Source organism: Eleutherodactylus coqui, chromosome 3, assembly GCF_035609145.1.
Source record: "Eleutherodactylus coqui strain aEleCoq1 chromosome 3, aEleCoq1.hap1, whole genome shotgun sequence".
Classification (NCBI taxonomy): Eukaryota; Metazoa; Chordata; class Amphibia; order Anura; family Eleutherodactylidae; genus Eleutherodactylus; species Eleutherodactylus coqui.
Genome location: NC_089839.1, coordinates 155,855,576 through 155,875,527, shown reverse-complemented (window position 1 = coordinate 155,875,527; position 19,952 = coordinate 155,855,576). Strand labels below are relative to the sequence as shown.

General features: G+C 50.6%; 1 protein-coding gene across 1 annotated transcript in view; it reads right to left on the bottom strand.

The window, feature by feature from the left end:
• IPPK (inositol-pentakisphosphate 2-kinase) overlaps positions 1 to 19,156 on the bottom strand; it is a 60,534-nt gene extending 41,378 nt beyond the window's left edge. The window contains exon 1 of the mRNA XM_066596420.1: positions 18,955 to 19,156. Coding sequence (XP_066452517.1) covers positions 18,955 to 19,035 — 81 coding nt within the window. The 5' untranslated portion in view covers positions 19,036 to 19,156. The remainder of the gene's footprint in view (positions 1 to 18,954) is intronic.
• Between the last annotated feature and the right edge of the window lie 796 nt (positions 19,157 to 19,952).

Sequence of the window (19,952 nt, the reverse complement as noted above, 5' to 3'; positions counted from 1 at the left end):
ACAACAATTTGCTTTTACTGTATCTAAAGTGTTATAAAAAAAAAGTCCTGGGGGGGGGGGGGGGGGGACAAAAAAAAAAACACGACATTGTAGCATTTTGTTTTACCAACTTCTATCCGGACGCGGGTGTCCCCACAGTGAGGCTACAGACAAAACCTGTCTAGTCAGGTAGATTCACAATATATACAAAGTGAACAAAAAGTGCATCGCGAAACAAAGGAGTGCCCACGATTTCCCTTCTAAATCTTACAAGGGACGGATAAGATTTAAGAGAACACAAAACTGCATTACTAAACCTCCACTCAGACACCACAACTGGGGCCCTAGAAGCTCTACACCAGCTACATGCTGGTCACATGATCACTGCAGCCAATCACAGGCTGTCACATGCCATTCATACCTTTACCACAGCTGCAGCCAATCAGCAGCACAAACTACTACTACAACCGCATCCAGGACCGAAGAGACTGCGCTAGACTAGAGGGCCACTTAGGGGACAAGTAGTGTTTATTTTAAACCATTTCCTACCTGTATATTTTTTTCCCACTCCCAGAAAACCTCTAAATTTTAGCCCCCTGGATACTGCAGGCTACAGACACCGAGCTACGGCATGTCAAAATGCTACACAATTACAAGCAAACAGATATGAAACTAAAAAGGAAACAATAGACCCCATACTAAATTGGATTGGGGAAAAGATAATCGTTTGCGATTGTTTTGCATAAACCGCTAATGGACACTAATGTCCATTAGCAGCTTATCACCTTCATTTGCATGTAAATGAGCCTACAGGAGCTGTGTGCAGAGAACAGTAGGTGGTCTTTTCTCTGCATATGGCTCCTTTGTTCTGCCAAGAGGCTGCAAGCTGAATACAATGTAATCAGCACTCCCATGAAGAATACAGAAGCCAAAGAGTGAAAGATGGGAGCCTTTACACACAACGATTATTGCTCAGACAATGGCTTTTGAGCGAAGATGGCTAGTCACATGCAGAAGAAAAGGACATGTCCCAAAGCATTTCTCTACTGGCTTATTCGAGCTCTGGCCAAGCGTACCAATTCCTTTTTCATGCAACTTCTTCTCATACGAGTTGTCACATAAGACAAAAACTCACTAAAGTGGGTGAACACACACATACGCAGCTTACGCCATGAGAGCCAACCCTAACAATTCTGTGGGCTTTGTGTTTACATGCAAGTTGATTTTGAGCTCCTTCCAGGTGTTATTACACGTGCGCTGGCGGTATACTGCGCTGTACTTGCAAGTACTTACAGAACCGGAGCATTAAACTACACTTGTGTAATGGCACACTTAATAGGAAATCCTCTTAATTAGCAATCTGTCCAGGAATATCTCATAAACCATAACTCATTAGGACAGCAGCCACAACACGTTTGCTGTGCAGTGAAAACAGAAAATGGTTCTTCGGCCAACAATTTATTGTGCTACAATAGGAGTTTATTTCCAAGTAAAAAATATCCAATTTCCAGTCACAGCAAAAATTAGTAATGAAGTATTGTGACATCCATCTGTCCACTATACAACCAGCGGAGGGAAATAGCTGCAAGTACAGCTCCAACAAGGAAGATTAGGAAGGAATGTACTGCTTGTATAGCGGAGGGGTGAGGACAGGGCGCCAGTCTCTGCCAGTCACTACGTGGTACAACTGCTAATCACAATGCTACTGCCCTCCGTAACACAAAGCAACATCTACATAGGATAGATTTCAATAGCCAACTAAAAGTGACCTACAACAAACAATGGTAATCATTAACAGGGTTTTCACAGAATGGTTGAGTTGGAAGGGACCTCTGTATTCATCTGGTCCAACCCCCTGCTCAGTGCAGGAGTCACTAAATCATCCCAGACAGATGTCTGTCCAGCCTCTGAACACCTCCATTGAAGGAGAACTCACCACCTCCTGTGGTAACCTGTTCCACTCATTGATCCCCCTCACTGTTCAATATATAATCTGTGTCTCCTCCCTCTCAGTTTCATCCCATTGCTTCTACCACGTTTCCCCCAAAATAAGTCCCTGTTTTATATAAATTTTTCGCCCAGGGCTTCTTATACTTACCTAGCAGGCTCAGTCCACGTCCTTCGCACTGCCCTCCACAGCTCTGGCAGGCTTCCTGTAGACCTCAGCCGCCCACAGAAGATCGCTTCCCGATTACGGGATACATAAATCCCGCCGCCAGAAAGCGATAGCTCTGATTAGTTCTCCAGCGCTCAATGAACCAATGCGATGGCTGCGATTTGTTCATCCAGCACTGCATTAATTGGCTGAGCAGCGCTTGAGAACCAATCCTAGCCACTGGGGACAACTGCTATGGGGGTAGAAGAGTCAGGGCAACAACTGAACTTGCAATTTTTGCCTGAAGTTTCACTTTTTAGCATTGTTGCTTTATGCAGTCGTAAATCAAAATCTCAACAAACCAGATTATAAAACTGAAAAAAAAAAAAGTTAGAGAAAAATTGCCAAGAGCTAGATGATCCACGAGGCTGCATGTGATGAGTGGAAATTAGCGTGTGCGGAACTGGCACATATGCAATAGACTATCAAATCAAAGCAGCCAAGGAGAACATTATGTTCTGATATACATAAGGCTCTATTCACTATTGTGTCTCAGCCCAGGGGTCTCATATCAGGGGGTTATTTAAAATCCTAAATATGGACCGTCTAGATGGAAACTATGGAAGCTCTCGCCCATTGTAGAAACCTACTTTTCTATAATTGGCAGAGGAGTCCTGTCCAGGGATTCTGCTTCCAGGATTTTAACTAGACTCTGTAATGGGACCCCCAAACGGAGACGTGGTGGGAGGGCCGAAATGTTTTGAAAACCTTGTATTTTTATGTGGTTCTATAAGCAGTTGTGCAGTTTTATTCAGATGTGAAGTGAGTGCAGAGGCGCGTTTACTGCCCTTGTGGCAGCCATGGCTTACGCCCCCCATCACATCTAACTTGGTGGACTGTTGGAGGCATTAAGAATTACAACTTATCCCGCAAAAAACAAACACTCATTCGGCTACATTGACAGAAAACAATGGAGCCTCCTTGTTTATTGCATAGCACGAACTTGAGATTTTCGTGTGATACGATTTTAACATTAGAAGAAAGTCCTATTAACTTTCACATCGCGCAGAGCAGCAAAGCAAGCCGATGACTTCACCACTTTCGTTTTCCTTCCTGGAGGCATAGAACAACGTTGAAAATGCTCCCCATTAATTTAAATGGGCGACGCATCACATTTAAAAATAACGAAAGGCCTAAGGCATCATGCTCACGGCCGGGTCAAAATATGACTATGAGATCTCGCAACGGAAGTCAGACCCAGCCTCCCCCCCCCCCCCCAAAGACCCATACTCACCTGTCCAGATCCACTGTGTCTTGGCTGACAAGCCGGCGCGTATGCACAGTGTAGCGCATGACGTTGATTCCTGCGATAGTTCTGCAGTGCTTACTAGGGAAATATTGCGGGACAGACTGCTTCCATTGACTGCAATGGAAGACGTCCGTTCGATTTTCCGCATAGAATAGAACATGCTGCAATTTTCCCTCATGAGTGGAAAAATCGCAGTCGATTTCCGCTCGTGGCAGGGGAGAATCTTTTAACCTAGCATGTCTATGGACGGACATTGCTGCGGAATTTGCAGCAGGCATCTGGCTGTGAATTCCGCAGTGAAAAATCAATATGTGGGCATTGGGCCTAAAAATGGGACTGCGCTGAAAAACCATGGAGGGCTTGTCTGAGAAGCCCCATGGAAATGAATAAAGGAGTTTAAAACGCTGCGCTAAACATTGCAAACAAGACGGGCTTTATGAGAGCAGCCTAAGGATTGCTTATTCTGCCTTTAGCCATTTCCATGTCCCATTACTGGAGCTAAGAAATTATAATAAAAACTGAATTAAAAGGTTTCCGTTTTATTCCCTATTGATTTCATGCTTTTAAGAATGAATAATTATGTATGAAAAATACACATTATATACGGTATTTTATTTTTTATTTATATATATTACACACAATTTTTCATTCAGTTTAACATTTATTCAGTCATTTTTTTTTTTTTAAACCAGTTGAAAAACTATGGGGAATGAAACAAACATTTATTCCTTTTTTATATCTGTTTCTATGCTCCTCAAGCAGAACATAACAGGTTACCTGAGGCCGCCAGCAGTGTGAACAAGCCTTAGTTCAGTTTTATAAGCCTTTCTCGTGGCAAGCTGCTATCTATTGTGCGGCTGGTCTCTTATAGTGGAAACAGGATATTGTAAAATCCCATAAAAGTTACTATTTGCTGCATTTCACCATCTACCATAAAGCCAGGGCGCGGGAGCAGATACATGTTAGTCACTGGTGGCCGTGAGTCCTCACAGGACATGGATGGCCAGTGGGACATGGGGCTTAGTTACAATGACAAGTCAGGTTGTGTGGACACCAAAGCTGCCCGTTTCCGTGTGATCGAGCAGGTAGGTGATGCCCCTTGATGGTAGAGGTTAGGTGAAGCCGAGTCTACTGGATGTTATTATGCCAGATGTGGCGCAGGGGGTCCGTCAGGTTATCCCCTTCTACTCAGTGAAATAAACCTGCATGCCCACAGTGGCACAGAAGTAGCTGCTGGCCATATGAATCTCCTTAGGAATAGCTGGGTCCCTTCCAGGTAAGGGTTAAACATGCAACCGAGTGGCAGAAAGTTATAACTGATTTACAAGTCACTAATGTGTTTGTATAGCATTACATCATGTAGATAGGGAGGAATGACTTGGAGCACAGCTACCTACTACCGCAGCACGTGTTTGACCCCTCGCAGCACCATTCCTGGTGGCACCCCCCGGGGTCGGTCACTGACTGACGGCATATTTAGTTGGTGTCACGGGGATTTACACCGGTCTTAGTTCCACCTTAGAGTAATACGGCTTGTCCACACGTTCAGGCTTCTGCTGAGATGGAGGCATGGAATCTAAGCCAGACACTTGTACATGCATTGTCTATGGAAAGGGAGCTCTATAGGTCCTGAAAAAGATGGAGGATGTGCCTATAACAAATCCAAGGCCTGCTAATGGCCTCATACATTACTGACACTTCACTTTTCTTGAACTGCACCAAGTTAAAGAATTTACAAATTTCAAAATATAGTCTAGCACCACCCAGTAAAAAGTGCGTTAAGCTTCTGTTTCTTTTAAACACGGCAGTTCATCAGTGATAGATGGCCACAGTCATAGCTGACCAAGATTTAACCCATTAACCCTTTCCAATCCACTGTCTGACATCTGAAGACATTATGATTTTAAGGCTGTACAGCTCCGATGTTGGAAGACATCCGTCAGGGTTCTCTTACTGTATATTGCCAGCCTCTCTGCTGTCGGAGTCTATCCAACGTGGCACCTCATGCAGTACTGGCTTTCGCCAGCAGATAGCACCATTGTATAGCGGCAGAAAAAGAGTAAGCCCCCTAGAAAAACCAGGATACAAGTTGGATTGGAAAGGGTTAATGTATGTTGCTTCTAGCAGTGAAGCTGTAAACTGGAGTATCAACATGAAGATACGGTATGACAAGTATTTCCAGTTACCAAGCAATCTATATTCCTGTCCACAGTATCTGCAGCCCAAAGTGCAACGCACAGAACTGCCCTCATGTTGTTGGATTGGCTAATCTGGGATCAAGATTCAATTCTACAAAGTGCCAACGAGGCTGGACGGCACCAGCGGACAACAGATTTCCTTAAATAGGTTCAAAAGTATTTGTAAATTAGTTTCTCATAATATCCCGATAGCCTTTGGATGAAAAAACTGCTTCCAGAAGACAGTCGCTGGTCGAGGAGAACAACCGAAGCATCAGCGGCCGCCACTGAAGATGGCACCTAACACTCGCACGCACTGCCTTCTACTGCCATGTGCGGTGCTATTCCATGGAGGCTGCTGATGAACAGGTCTTTTAGCCCTCTGTTCACCTCCCAGGAGCACTGTAAGGCTGGGTTCACACAGGGCGGATTTGCCGCGGTTCATGTAAAAGCCAAAAACATGTAAAAGAGCCAAAAACATGTAAAAGAGCCAAAAACATGTAAAAGAGCCAAAAACAGCGAGAATTCCGCCGGGAGAAGCACTGCTCCAAAACCCACGGCGCTTAGCCGCGGGTTTTGAAGCGGCCTGGCCGCTCACTCTTCCGCTGTGGCCGGCGCTCCCATAGAGGAGAGCGCGGTCGCAATGGAGGAAGAAAAAGAAGGAGCATGCTGTGGCCGGCTAATCCGCGTCGCAATGCTGGCTTTTGCCGTCTTTGCCTTCCCGTGTGGACGAGATTTCTGAGAAATCTCGTCCACAAGGCCGGCTAATCACGGGATTAGCGGCCGCAGGCGGACTTGCCGCAGCGAAATTCCGGACGGAATTTCCGCGGCAAATCCGCCCCGTGTGAACACAGCCTAAGGGAGACTATTCAAGGAGGGCAGCACTCTATATGAGAACTGGGCTGGTAATAACACTATATTAGTGATAAAAGGGATTAGAAAATCCCATCCACACACTGTAGGGATAAATCCATACAGATTTGAGGGCATGATGAGAAGATGCAATTCCTGGAAGAAATCCACAACAAATGTACAGTTGATTTTATCCTTCACAGCACACAAGTAACATCCATGTTATTTCTAGGTAGTGTTGTGAACATACATTTAGGTCTACAGTATTTTAGCATCTAAATATTTTTTTTTACCCTTTTTATACAATCAACGAGTAATAACTGGTTTATAGTGCTAAAAGCGTACCCACTAATGAAAGCCCTCAGTATCTATTTGAGCACTTGGTCTTCTTTCACACTGCACCCCTGTATCAACCACTCTTTGCCATCGTTCCAAAAAGGTTAAGAGAGCCGGTAAACAAAACACGCATATCATGGGAAAAGCTTCACTCCAACAGCCCGCTATATACTCATCCCAATGAAGACCTAATTGGTTTAGCAATAAGACCAGAAAAAGAAGAAACACAAAAAGTTTGGCTCATTCTGTGCTGAACAGTCCAATGGGCGGTCCAATCAGCGATTGAGCTGTGTTGACTGAAAGCAACTCCTGTATGTACAATCACTCATAGCTCTGCCCACTGGACTGTTCAGATCAGGATGTACAGAGATATAAATGAATAAAATGCAAGATATATATATAGTTTCATGGCAAAATATTTAGGCTGGGTTCACACGGGGCGGGTTTGTCGCGGAAATTCCGTGCGGAATTTCGCCGCGGCAAACCTGCATGCGGCCGCTAATTCCGGGATTAGCCAGCCATGTGGACAAGATTTCTCAGAAATCTCGTCCACACCGGACGGTAAATCCGCTGCGGCTAAGCCAGCAGAAGCCGCTGCTGCAGCGCGGATTTGCCAACTGCAGCATGTCCATTCTTTTTTTGTTTCCGCTGCGGCCGCGGTCTCCTCTATGGGAGCGCCAGCCACAGCCGCTTCAAAGCCGCCGTGGTTTTTTTTGCGGCGGTTCTCCTGGCAGAAATGTCGCGGTTTTTGCTGCGGCCAAACTGCGACATTTCCGTCGGGAATGTGCCCTGTGTGACCGTGGCTTTAGTATATCAATCTGTTCGGCTCCTCTGGAGCTATAACATGATGCCTGCAGTTTGGACAGTATGTTCCAGCTGACAGGTTCCCTTTAAACAAACCATTACATTTTTACTTTAAAAGGCATCTGCGCACAAATAAATTGTTGGACACACAGAATGGATACTCGTTCTGTGAATGGAGGCTGGTAACACTGATCATCGGTGCAGTCCGCCAGCCTCCATTCACAAAACACAAGCAGTCGTTCATAGTTGACAGGCCCGACAGTCACTAGGTTTTCAGTTCTGCTATAAACCAATCGAATCCCACAAGTGCACAGCGCCCCATTGGCAGACGCGTGTACATGGGATGATCACACAATGTTGCCGTTTCCAGCGATAACACTGCCCAACTATGATTTCGTTTTGGTCTCAAAATTAGTATATTACCGTATATACCGGCGTATAAGACGACTTTTGAACCCCGAAAAATCTGCTCTGAAGTCGGGGGTCGTCTTATACGCCGGTAATACCACAAAAAAAAAGTGTAAAAAAAAAAAATCATTACTCACCTCCCCGGCGTTCTGTCGCGCTCCGGCAGGATGTCGCTCGCTCCTCGTCCCCGGCGCAGCATTGCTTTCTGAATGCGGGGCTTGAAATCCCCGCTTCCAGAAAGCTAATACACACGCCGTCAGCCAGTTACAGCCATTCAATGACATCATTGAATGGCTGTGATTGGCTGAAGGCGCACGTGTGTTAGCAATCACACCCATTCAATGATGTCATTGAATAGTGTGATTGGCTGAAGCCACGTGTGTTTTAGCCAATCACTGCCATTCAATGCTGTCATTGAATGGCTGTAACTGGCTGACGGCGTGTGTATTAGCTTTCTGGAAGCGGGGATTTCAAGCCCCGCATTCAGAAAGCAATGCTGCGCCGGGGACGAGGAGCGAGCGACATCCTGCCGGAGCACGACAGAACGCCGGGGGAGGTGAGTAATGATTTTTTTTTTGAATGACCGATTAGCTCTGCTTTTGAGATACAGTGACGTCATTTTTTTTTTTTTTTTTTTTTTTTTTTAAGAGTTTACATTTTTATTTTGTGAAAAAAAATAATTTATTTTTGAGTGGGGTGGGTAGGGGGACCTTGACTTGTCAAAGGAGAAGGCGGAACTTCTAGGGTCAAGACTACAGCAATGGAATCTTCTCCAACGTGATGTCAGGGTCTGACAGTACAGAGAACGTCAGAGGGATCGGCTTTCTTTTTTGAGAAGAAAAACAATCTGATTGTTTGCTGCGACGTTAATGGCTTGATGAAATGTTTGAATTTGAACCATGATCCAACTGAATGGAGGCTATTCATAGACTCCTCCAAGCTTAGTTTGAAAGCTGTATTACTTCACGGTCTTCCTTCTGTTCCTGTTGGACATGCAGTTCACATGAAGGAGACTTATGCAAACATGACAGCCCTCCTCAACTCAATCAAATATGCTGAACGCAAGTGGAACATCTGCGGTGATCTAAAAGTCATCGCTGTACTCTTAGGCCTCATGTCCACTTGAAAAATACAATCCACGCAGAATCTGCACCGGATTTCTGCGGCGGATTTCGTGCGAATTTGCTTTAAATGGTATTTTTTTGCATGCAGATATCCGCACACATTGCTATCAATGTGATAGCAATGTTGCCAATCCGCGGCAGAATGGAGCATGCCGCGTTTTTTTCTCCCGCGCGTGAAAAACGCAATTCCTTTAAAATGCCATCCGTGGGTGCAAAAATCAATTTAATGGACCGCGGATGGCCAATGATTCCCTATGGGCAAAATCCGCTGTGGAATCCGCAATTCCATTTAGCTAGTGGACATGAGGCCTTAGGCCTCATGTCCACGGGATAATTGTTATTTAAAATCCGCAGCGTTTTTCCCATGCGCGGATCCGCGCCCCATGGGGATGCATTGGACACCCGCGGGTAGATAAATACCAGCGGATGGTATTTAAAAGTGATTTTTTAAAATTCTGGTGCATGAAAAAAAAAACACACCATGCTCCATTTAAGTGCGGATCAGGCTCCGGATGGCCCCTATTGATCTCTATGGGTGCGGGAGATCCGCTGCGGATATTAAATGTGAATTAAATGGGTGTGGGAGATCCGCTGCAGATTTCAAGGCTGGGAGGTGGAGAAAGTACTAGGAGGTGGGGTAAAGTTGGCAAAACACCTCCAGTGTAAAAATTGCATCCGCATACATACGTGCGTGAAAAAAAAACACATCTGCATATCACCCGCATGCAATAAAATACAACTTTAAGCTCATCCGCACTGCATCCGCAGCCCAAATCCGTGTTACAAATCCGCAGCGGATCTGATTTTCCCCGTGGACATGAGGCCTTAGGAATGCAACTGGGGTACACTAAATACCGTTACTTTTTATGTATGTGGGACAGTAGGCATAGGAAATTACATTACATTCAAGCGGCCTGCAAGAAATCTTGGCTCTAGAAAAATGTCGCTGCTGAGCCTTTCGTGGATCCAAAAGAGGTTCTTATATCACCCCTTTTCATTAAACCCAGCTTTATATAAAGTGTTGTCAAAGGTATGAACCAGGAAGGACAGGCATTTAAGTACTTAAGAGACAAATTTCCTAGATTGAGTGATGCAAAGGTTAAAGGGGTGGTCTCGCGAAACCAAGTGGGGGTATACACTTCCGTATGGCCATATTAATGCACTTTGTAATATACATCGTGCATTAAATATGAGCCATACAGAAGTTATTCCACTTACCTGCTCCGTTGCTAGCATCCTCGTCTCCATGGTTCCGTCTAAATTCGCCGGCAGCTTGCTTTTTTAGACGCGCTTGCGCAGTCCGGTCTTCTCCATTCAGCACGAGCCGCTTCAGTGTGCTCCCCGCTACAGCTCTTCTGCGCATGCGCAGACGAGCTGTCACTGCTCGGGAGCGCGCTGGAGCGGCCATTCTGTACCATCCTCTGTTAGAGGAAGGTGCAGAGCTGCCGAGCTGTCCGGAGAAGCCGCCCAGCTGTCCCGCCGTCCAGCTGTCCTGGTGAGTGATGGGCCGGGGGGGCTGCAGCTGCGCCGGGCTGGGGGGGGGGGGGGGGGGGGTCTGTCGCTGCGATGGGGGGGCTGTCGCTGCGATGGGGGAACTAGCGCTGGGCCGGGGGGGGCTGTCGCTAGGCCGGGGGAACTAGCGCTGGGCCGGGGGGGGGGCTGTCGCTAGGCCGGGGGGGGGGGGGGGCTGTCGCTGCGCCGGGGGGGCTGCCGCTGTGATGGGGGGGGGGGGGCTGCGCCGGTTACCTGCTGCCTGGCGGTGGGTGACTGGTCGGCGGCTGCGGGGCGTCTGGTTGCCATGGAGACACAGCTGGCAGCGTCTCGGAGCGCGCACGTCGGGCTGCAGCGAGCGACGGGAAAAGAGCCGGCGGCCATCTTGGGGAAACTTTTATAAGTTGCTGAAACGCTGGAACGGTAAGTACGAACCAGCTAGAAATGTCATTTACAGGGGGGCTTAGTAATGTGTACTTAATGGGGGGGACTGGGCAAAAAAAAAAAAAATTCACTGCTTCCTCGAGACATCTCCTTTAAGGAAGGTATTTTTATTGGGCCACAAATTCGACAACTTGTAAAGGATCCTGCATTTACCCAAGTTTTGGAGAGAAAAGAAAATGAAGCTTGTCAAGCCTTGTCAGTTAGTGATGGTACTTCTGGAAAAATACCATGAAGTCTGATGCAACATGCTCTTTAAAATCCATTTTCTCCACTCCCACCTAGACGTTTCCCCTCCTAGTTGTGGAGCTGTCAGTGATGAACACGGAGAAGACTCCACCAGGATATTTCTGTAATGGAACAAAGATATCAGGGCCGTTGGAATGAAGCAATGCTTGCAGATTACTGCTGGTCTGTGTAGGGATTCTCCAGAACTCACTTACAAGAGGCAAGCCAAAAGAAAACGATCTCATGAAGTCCCCACACGATTCTCTTCACACCGAACCACCTGCCAGGAATTCTTCCATCTTTTAGCCCCACTTGACCATGCAATTGTTTGATCACTTATTACACTGCTATACTGCTGCAGGCCTCCTTCACACGGGCGACACGGCATTGTCGCCAGAAAAATCAGAGATATCGCATCATTTGTGCGATGCGTTTTTAACATTAGAAAGTCCTATTGACATTTGTGTTAAAAAAAAAAAAAGCGATATCGCAATTGCAAGTGTGAAGGCCCACTCGGCGATGCTGGCTATAAACGCCGTTCATACGCAATTGCGCATGTACAGCCTTTAGTACACATCCATAGAGAATAATAAGGCTCTGTCGCACATAATCCGCGGTAAAACAGAACATGCTGCGTTCTCCTTTTCCTTCCGTATTATACACAATAAAACCGCTAACAGTAAGAATCAATGTATTTGAATACGCCCATGGGACCCTGGCCTTACATGCAAGTAGGTTTTTTTTCTCCCTATTCTAGCCATAGGAACATCATGTAATTTTTTCCACGCACATGAACCGCACATACATGAACCACACGTACACGGATGCTCTTTTCTTGAAAAACGCATCACAAAAAATTTGCAGGTTTACAAGTCCGCCATCAGTCCAGTTGTTTCCTCTGACCAATATCACACTCGCCCGTGTTAATACAGCCTAAGGCCCCTTTCCCAAAGTGTAACCCCTAGACCTTTCGATTGCTGGAGACCTGCTTGGGTTAGTATGGCCGGCTGTAACTGGCTCATTGTTTTAGATCCACAAGTTGCGGATAAGTATAACTGCGCACGCGCCCTCGCAGGAACAGCAAGCTCATCACCATGCAAATTCCTTCTTAATATAACCCGGCTTTATGCCCGCTGCCAACCATCAAACTCACTGAAATGACCACACCGATGTCACCAAGTGGCATGACACTAAAACTGGTGCCAGCAGCTAGTAGATGGAAGGAACATAGCAGTGAAATAGCGCAGAACCTGAGTCAGCCTTCATACAGAACATCACATGCCTCCAAGGAACCGAGGGAAGTGACAGAACTACACCCAAAGTTTGGGCGTGTTAGGCTTCATAAGACAGTACACCCCTTCGGCAGAGGCAAGGAGGAGCTGGAGATATGCATCACGCCAAGGTTTCATTAATCAATCTTAAATGGTGGTGGTGGCAGCATTTTTGGATGATGCTTTATTGGCCGCGACCGAAGAAGATGGCCGGAGCTCAAAACTGATATACAAGTCAGTATCTACGATGATCACCGGTCATTCCTCACGTCTTGCTTCTTGGCTCCCCTAATACACCAGAACCCCATTGCAAAGCAATTGTCTTTTAATGGGTTATAAGACAACTTGTGGCAAAAGGTTATCAGAATCAAGTTAAACTTTGCCGCACCCGTAGTTTAGCTACAGTGCCTAATATGAAGTAGTCTGGGACACACCTGCTGTCTAACCATTGGTTCAGGCAACATCCTGAACCAGTGAGAAGACAGGGGGAGTGTCCCAGACTACTTCAGATTGGACACTATCTAAACTATAGTCACAGCTCTGTCCTAATAAAGCTGACCTTTAAAAAAAAAACAAAAAAAAAAACACAGCAGACAGAGCAAGATCTGAGGAAAAGAAATAGCAGTTACAACAGTTTTTAATCCACTTAGTGCTGAGGTAAAAGGAAAGCTGCTCTGTGATTAGTTGCTCTGGGCACCAAAAACTTTTTTTTTTTTTACTGTTTGTTGATTTCCTGTTAAACAGTTTTGATACATGAGGGCCGGTGTTCATAAATTTGCTCCATGTCTTCCTGTCTGGGGGATCATTTTTGCAAACTGTTATCCACACCGACAGCCAAGGCAGAATTAGGAAGGACAAAATGGGCAAATGATTGGTGGCTCCACCAGGGTTAGACTGGGGCGGTATTAGTGTATCTTGACGCCATTGGAACTAGGAGTAGGCGTCAAGATACACTCCCAGAACTAATGTGCCACTGCTGGATTGGCTGCTCAGGGCAGCTTTGGGCAAGTGGTAAGGTGCTCACAGTTGGCCCCACCCCCACTTGGCAGAGCTCACATCTGGGAAATCCGCTGCTCACAGTTACCCACACCTGGCCGCAATGCATCGCGCTCCTCCACCTCGCATGGTCCGCTCCCTCCCCTGCTGTAACAGTGGCCACCAAATCTGCTGCTGTCAGGGACTCCTCTGCTGGGTGCGGCGCTTCCAAGCTCTGCGCTGTGAAGGTCCCCCGCTGACACTTACATGGCCTCAGGTGTCAGTGGGGCCTGCGGCACAGGGCTGGCTTCATCCCTCCCAGCTCCACCGCTGTCATTGTCCTCGGGCGAAAACAAGGGAAGAACGCCAACCGCCTGAGGAGACATTGACAGCAGGGCATTCAGGGCGAGCGTGGCAGAGGGGGAATTGACAACAGCAGCCCATTAACGCCGAGCAGCGGAGGCCAATATCAGTCCTGCAGGCTGATGACAGCAGCTGCCACGACATTGACTGCAGCAACCCATTAAGGCCGCATATCGGAAGACAGATTCTCAGGAGCAGCAGCCCATGAATCCCGAGCAGCGGCAGGGACATTCACAGCAGCAGCCTGGGTAGATTATGCCCACTCATTTCCCTGGCCAGCCAATCCAGCGGGGGCCGTGGATTGTGGGAGTGTATCTTGCCTCCACCTCCTAGGTCCGGTGGCGTCAAGATACACTAATGCCGACTGGAGCTACAAAGCAGTCCTGAAACACAAAGTTCTAGTGGGAATTACTTCCTGGAAATAACCAGGAATACTAAATGGAGTCCGTAGGATCTATTGGTATAAGTAAATTTGGGGGTTGCTGCAATAAAATTCAAGCAAAGGCAAAAATATGCAATAAGGTTTAGCCTATAACCTTCTGTGGGTCCACATTATACTGTGTGCAGAAGGTCATGTCAGTCGGTCATACCGTTTGTGCACAATGCTCCAACAAACAGACATTGACAAATATATAGCAGATAGCGGCCAATCAGCAAGTACTGGGTGTTCAGTAATGTGTGACTATGGCAGCGTCCTGACTGCAGACACTCGGTAACTACAACCTGAGCACTTCTGTCAGCCCTGAAGGAAACAACTCTTGCTTCTGGGAAGAACCAGCAGATTAGATAGCGGCTCACATTAGATTTGCTCCGCTGTCGGCATACGGGCTCATTCACACTGGCGTCTGCAGATTATAGTGTGACTACACAGCTTAGTCAGACCGAAAAACTGTGCGTATTGCTTTTTCCAGAACCGCAGTAGTTCCCACTGATTTCGAACAACAGCGAATACTCCTGTATCCTGCACATTGGCGCATTCGCAGCGATGCAGAATACGGACCAACATAGAACATGTTGTATTTTTTTCTATGCAACTGAAATCTGTATAAAAACACTGAGTTCATGTTAATAAACCAGTGATATGAACGGCTTCTAGTCACTGGGGAGTAAGTGCGTGTAGTACGACGCATATCTACACCCGTGTCAGTGAGCCCGAGGGTGTATTCACAGGGGCCATTTTTGTGCATTGTGAGAATCAGAGAAAGCGCACATAACAGAACCCCTTAGTGTAGTTAATTAACAAGGATGATTACTCCCTCCGACGGACAGTAGAAAGACGGTGATTCAAAGCGCGCCCTATTTTTAGGACAATATCGCCATTATTTTACATGGAACTAAAAATTCACAATGTCCTCATGATTTGTCTATTTTTACCACTGAAGTGTGATTTTCACGTACACGAAAGCCTCATCTGCAGCGATGCGTTACACCGCAGAATGCATCGCAGAGAATGAAGATTCATCATCGGGGTGTAAGTGCCATATTGGTCCGGTTCCTCGCCCCCACTGAGCGCGGGCCTGAGGCTACCGTCCCCTCGCCCGCATGAGCGCGGGCCTGAGGCTACCGTCCCCTCGCCCGCATGAGCGCGGGCCTGAGGCTACCGTCCCCTCGCCCGCATGAGCGCGGGCCTGAGGCTACCGTCCCCTCGCCCGCATGAGCGCGGGCCTGAGGCTACCGTCCCCTCGCCCGCATGAGCGCGGGCCTGAGGCTACCGTCCCCTCGCCCGCATGAGCGCGGGCCTGAGGCTACAGTCCCCTCGCCCGCACGAGCGCGGGCCTGAGGCTACAGTCCCCTCGCCCGCACGAGCGCGGGCCTGAGGCTACAGTCCCCTCGCCCGCACGAGCGCGGGCCTGAGGCTACAGTCCCCTCGCCCGCACGAGCGCGGGCCTGAGGCTACAGTCCCCTCGCCCGCACGAGCGCGGGCCTGAGGCTACAGTCCCCTCGCCCGCACGAGCGCGGGCCTGAGGCTACAGTCCCCTCGCCCGCACGAGCGCGGGCCTGAGGCTACAGTCCCCTCGCCCGCACGAGCGCGGGCCTGAGGCTACAGTCCCCTCGCCCGCACGAGCGCGGGCCTGAGGCTACAGTCACCTCGCCCGCACGAGCGCGGGCCTGAGGCTACAGTCACCTCGCCCGCATGAGCGCGGGCCTGAGGCTACAGTCACCTCGCCCGCATGAGCGCGGGCCTGAGGCTACAGTCACCTCGCCCGCACGAGCGCGGGCGTGAGGCTACAGTCCCCTCGCCCGCACGAGCGCGGGCCTGAGGCTACAGTCCCCTCGCCCGCACGAGCGCGGGCCTGAGGCTACAGTCACCTCGCCCGCACGAGCGCGGGCCTGAGGCTACAGTCACCTCGCCCGCATGAGCGCGGGCCTGAGGCTACAGTCACCTCGCCCGCATGAGCGCGGGCCTGAGGCTACAGTCACCTCGCCCGCATGAGCGCGGGCGTGAGGCTACAGTCACCTCGCCCGCATGAGCGCGGGCGTGAGGCTACAGTCACCTCGCCCGCATGAGCGCGGGCGTGAGGCTACAGTCACCTCGCCCGCATGAGCGCGGGCGTGAGGCTACAGTCACCTCGCCCGCATGAGCGCGGGCGTGAGGCTACAGTCACCTCGCCCGCATGAGCGCGGGCGTGAGGCTACAGTCACCTCGCCCGCATGAGCGCGGGCGTGAGGCTACAGTCACCTCGCCCGCATGAGCGCGGGCGTGAGGCTACAGTCACCTCGCCCGCATGAGCGCGGGCGTGAGGCTACAGTCACCTCGCCCGCATGAGCGCGGGCGTGAGGCTACAGTCACCTCGCCCGCATGAGCGCGGGCGTGAGGCTACAGTCACCTCGCCCGCATGAGCGCGGGCGTGAGGCTACAGTCACCTCGCCCGCATGAGCGCGGGCGTGAGGCTACAGTCACCTCGCCCGTAGATTTTCCACAACAGAAAACTCCACTGCAAAATTGGTGCAGATTTCACTGCGCAGTCAGTGGGCGGGCGATAGCTGCTCCACCGCTGCCAACTGCGGAGAGCGACCAGTCACCAATAATGCAGATGTTGACTAGATTTTCACTGCGCCGCCGCGCAGCACGCCCTGCCCCCGCGTACACACAGAGCGCCGCCGCGCAGCACGCCCTGCCCCCGCGTACACACAGAGCCGCCGCCGCGCAGCACGCCCTGCCCCCGCGTACACAGATCGCCGCCGCCGCGCAGCACGCCCTGCCCCCACGTACACACAGAGCGCCGCGCAGCACGCCCTGCCCCCACGTACACACAGAGCGCCGCGCAGCACGCCCTGCCCCCACGTACACACAGAGCGCCGCCGCGCAGCACGCTCTACTCCCACAAGTTTTTTGGGGGCATTTCCCACATTGGATTCCATCACCATGATAGGTTCTTGTACGAGTCGTTATAGGAACATTACCAAGAAATGAGGCCACCGGGCTGCAGTACCCGGCGCCAAACACTGAATATCAGAGACATTCAATGCCTATTACTGGGGAGCCTCTAAAAAATGCTGCAGGACCACCCAAACATCTGAAATCCCCTCAGAGTACACCAACAACCTGGTAAGCCTCAGGTGAAGAGTCTTCAGAGCCCGTGCCCACGAGACAAACTCTGGACCACTTGGTGCAGATCTGAAGCAGCTCTGAGGCCCCGCAGTGCTGCAGACATTAGTACGGGGCCACACCATAACCCGCTCCGTGTGAACAGGCGCGTGGGAGCACCGGCACACCTGGCGCATTTACTATGGAGAGGTCTGCTGCTGAGGACTGGTGAGGGGAGGGGGGTCTGCAAACCCCACTCAGATGTGCCAACAGTCACTGTACAAGAAGTCAGCCGCACTGCGCCCACGGGGAAACGCCACCGTACCGCTACAGGACAGAACATACCCGCAGCCCCTCCTCCATATCAGGTGACATCTCTACGGGGGTCCACCTGGTGCAGGTCAGACTAGGCACCATTCTTCTAGCCTTCCCCGTGTATTGGGGGAGGGGGGGGGGGGGGTACATGCTGCATGGCACTGAAAGGACTGGTTATTTCCAGGTAGGTCCTGGATGGGGCACATGTCACTCATGTATACGGGCAGCAGCACTATACACCCAGTAGAGCCCCCTCCTCCTGGTGGGTAGGTATTCACAGGGGTCTCATCTGTACAGACAGTAGGTACAGACAATCCCAGATGGGGCACCACACACATATACAGGGGGCAGCACACCCCTCCACTGTGGGGCACCACACACGTATACAGGGGGCAGCACACCCCTCCACTGTGGGGCACCACACACGTATGCAGGGGGCAGCACACCCCTCCACTGTGGGGCACCACACACGTATGCAGGGGGCAGCACACCCCTCCACTGTGGGGCACCACACACGTATACAGGGGGCAGCACACACGTATACAGGGGGCAGCACACCCCTCCACTGTGGGGCACCGCACACGTATACAGGGGGCAGCGCACCCCTCCACTGTGGGGCACCGCACACGTATACAGGGGGCAGCGCACCCCTCCACTGTGGGGCACCGCACACGTATACAGGGGGCAGCGCACCCCTCCACTGTGGGGCACCGCACACGTATACAGGGGGCAGCGCACACGTATACAGGTGGCAGCGCACACGTATACAGGGGGCAGCTCACACGTATACAGGGGGCAGCTCACACGTATACAGGGGGCAGCTCACACGTATACAGGGGGCAGCTCACACGTATACAGGGGGCAGCTCACACGTATACAGGGGGCAGCTCACACGTATACAGGGGGCAGCTCACACGTATACAGGGGGCAGCTCACACGTATACAGGGGGCAGCTCACACGTATACAGGGGGCAGCACACACGTATACAGGGGGCAGCACACACGTATACAGGGGGCAGCACACACGTATACAGGGGGCAGCACACACGTATACAGGGGGCAGCACACACGTATACAGGGGGCAGCACACACGTATACAGGGGGCAGCACACACGTATACAGGGGGCAGCACACACCTCCACTAGACACCCAGCAGGGCCCCCTCCTCCGGGTAGGTCCTGTGCGTAGAGACGGCCTGTATAGCCCCGAGGGCACCTGTATAGGGAAGCCCCCTCCCCCAGGCCCAGCTCCCCTTACCTGTGAATGAGCCACTACCAGGCTCTTGTTCCCCTCCCCGTGGTAACTCCATTCATTCTCGTCCATCTTGTCCGCTTCCATCCCCGGAGCTCGGCCTCACGAGGCCCGGTGTCGGACGGTCAGGTGGCCGCTGTGCCCGGCATGGAGCGCCCCCCGCTGTCACACACTGCGCCCTGCCAGCGACACAGCTACAACTAGACACGCTACGTCACGCCGTCCCGCCCCCAGCCCGGCGCCACGCCCACTCAGCGCCTCTCTGCTCTCTCATTGGTCGGCGGTCAGGTTCATGACCAGCGAGCGGAAGCGACGGCGGAGTTGTGTCACCCGGGCGACGGGCTTAAAGGGGATGTGAATGTTTATGGGGGCTCGTAAGGGGGCGGAGCTTTGTAGAGCGGAGGTTATGTACACTTGGGGCGCCTGATGTTAGAGCCCCGCTAGAGGCGCTGGACTGCTTCACCCCCTACAGTGACAGATCCCACTGAGGGATGAGCGCCTCCTGCAGGGATACCGGCCCCTGCGGACAGAAAACTGCTTGTAGCTGCCGCAGATTATATGGCGGTGCTGACATGTTCTGGCTAGCTGACAGGAAGGGGTCATCGGTTCATGCTGCTTGCGCCAAATTCTGGCCTCCCATTAGAAATCCGGTCTCCTCCGACCAGGAGATGTTTTTCACTGCTCAGTGACCTGATTTTTGCGCTCTTGTGCCCGCTGGAGTCTCGCCTTTTTGTTTCCCCTAGGGCTCCTGCACACTGGGTTTTTCTCGATTTTGCTGCCTTTTTTTTAACACAAAAGCCAATAGGATCTTATAATATTAACAACGCAGCGTACGGCACAGACATCGCAACGCGGTTTTAACATTGGAAAGTCCTATTGACGTTCGCAATAAAAAGAACGCAGCAAAATCGCGTGAAAAACCGGTAGTGTGCAGGAGCCCTTAGGCCGCTGTCACATAGCTGAGACAATCCCACAGGATTGGTGCATCCTAGTCTTCTGCACAT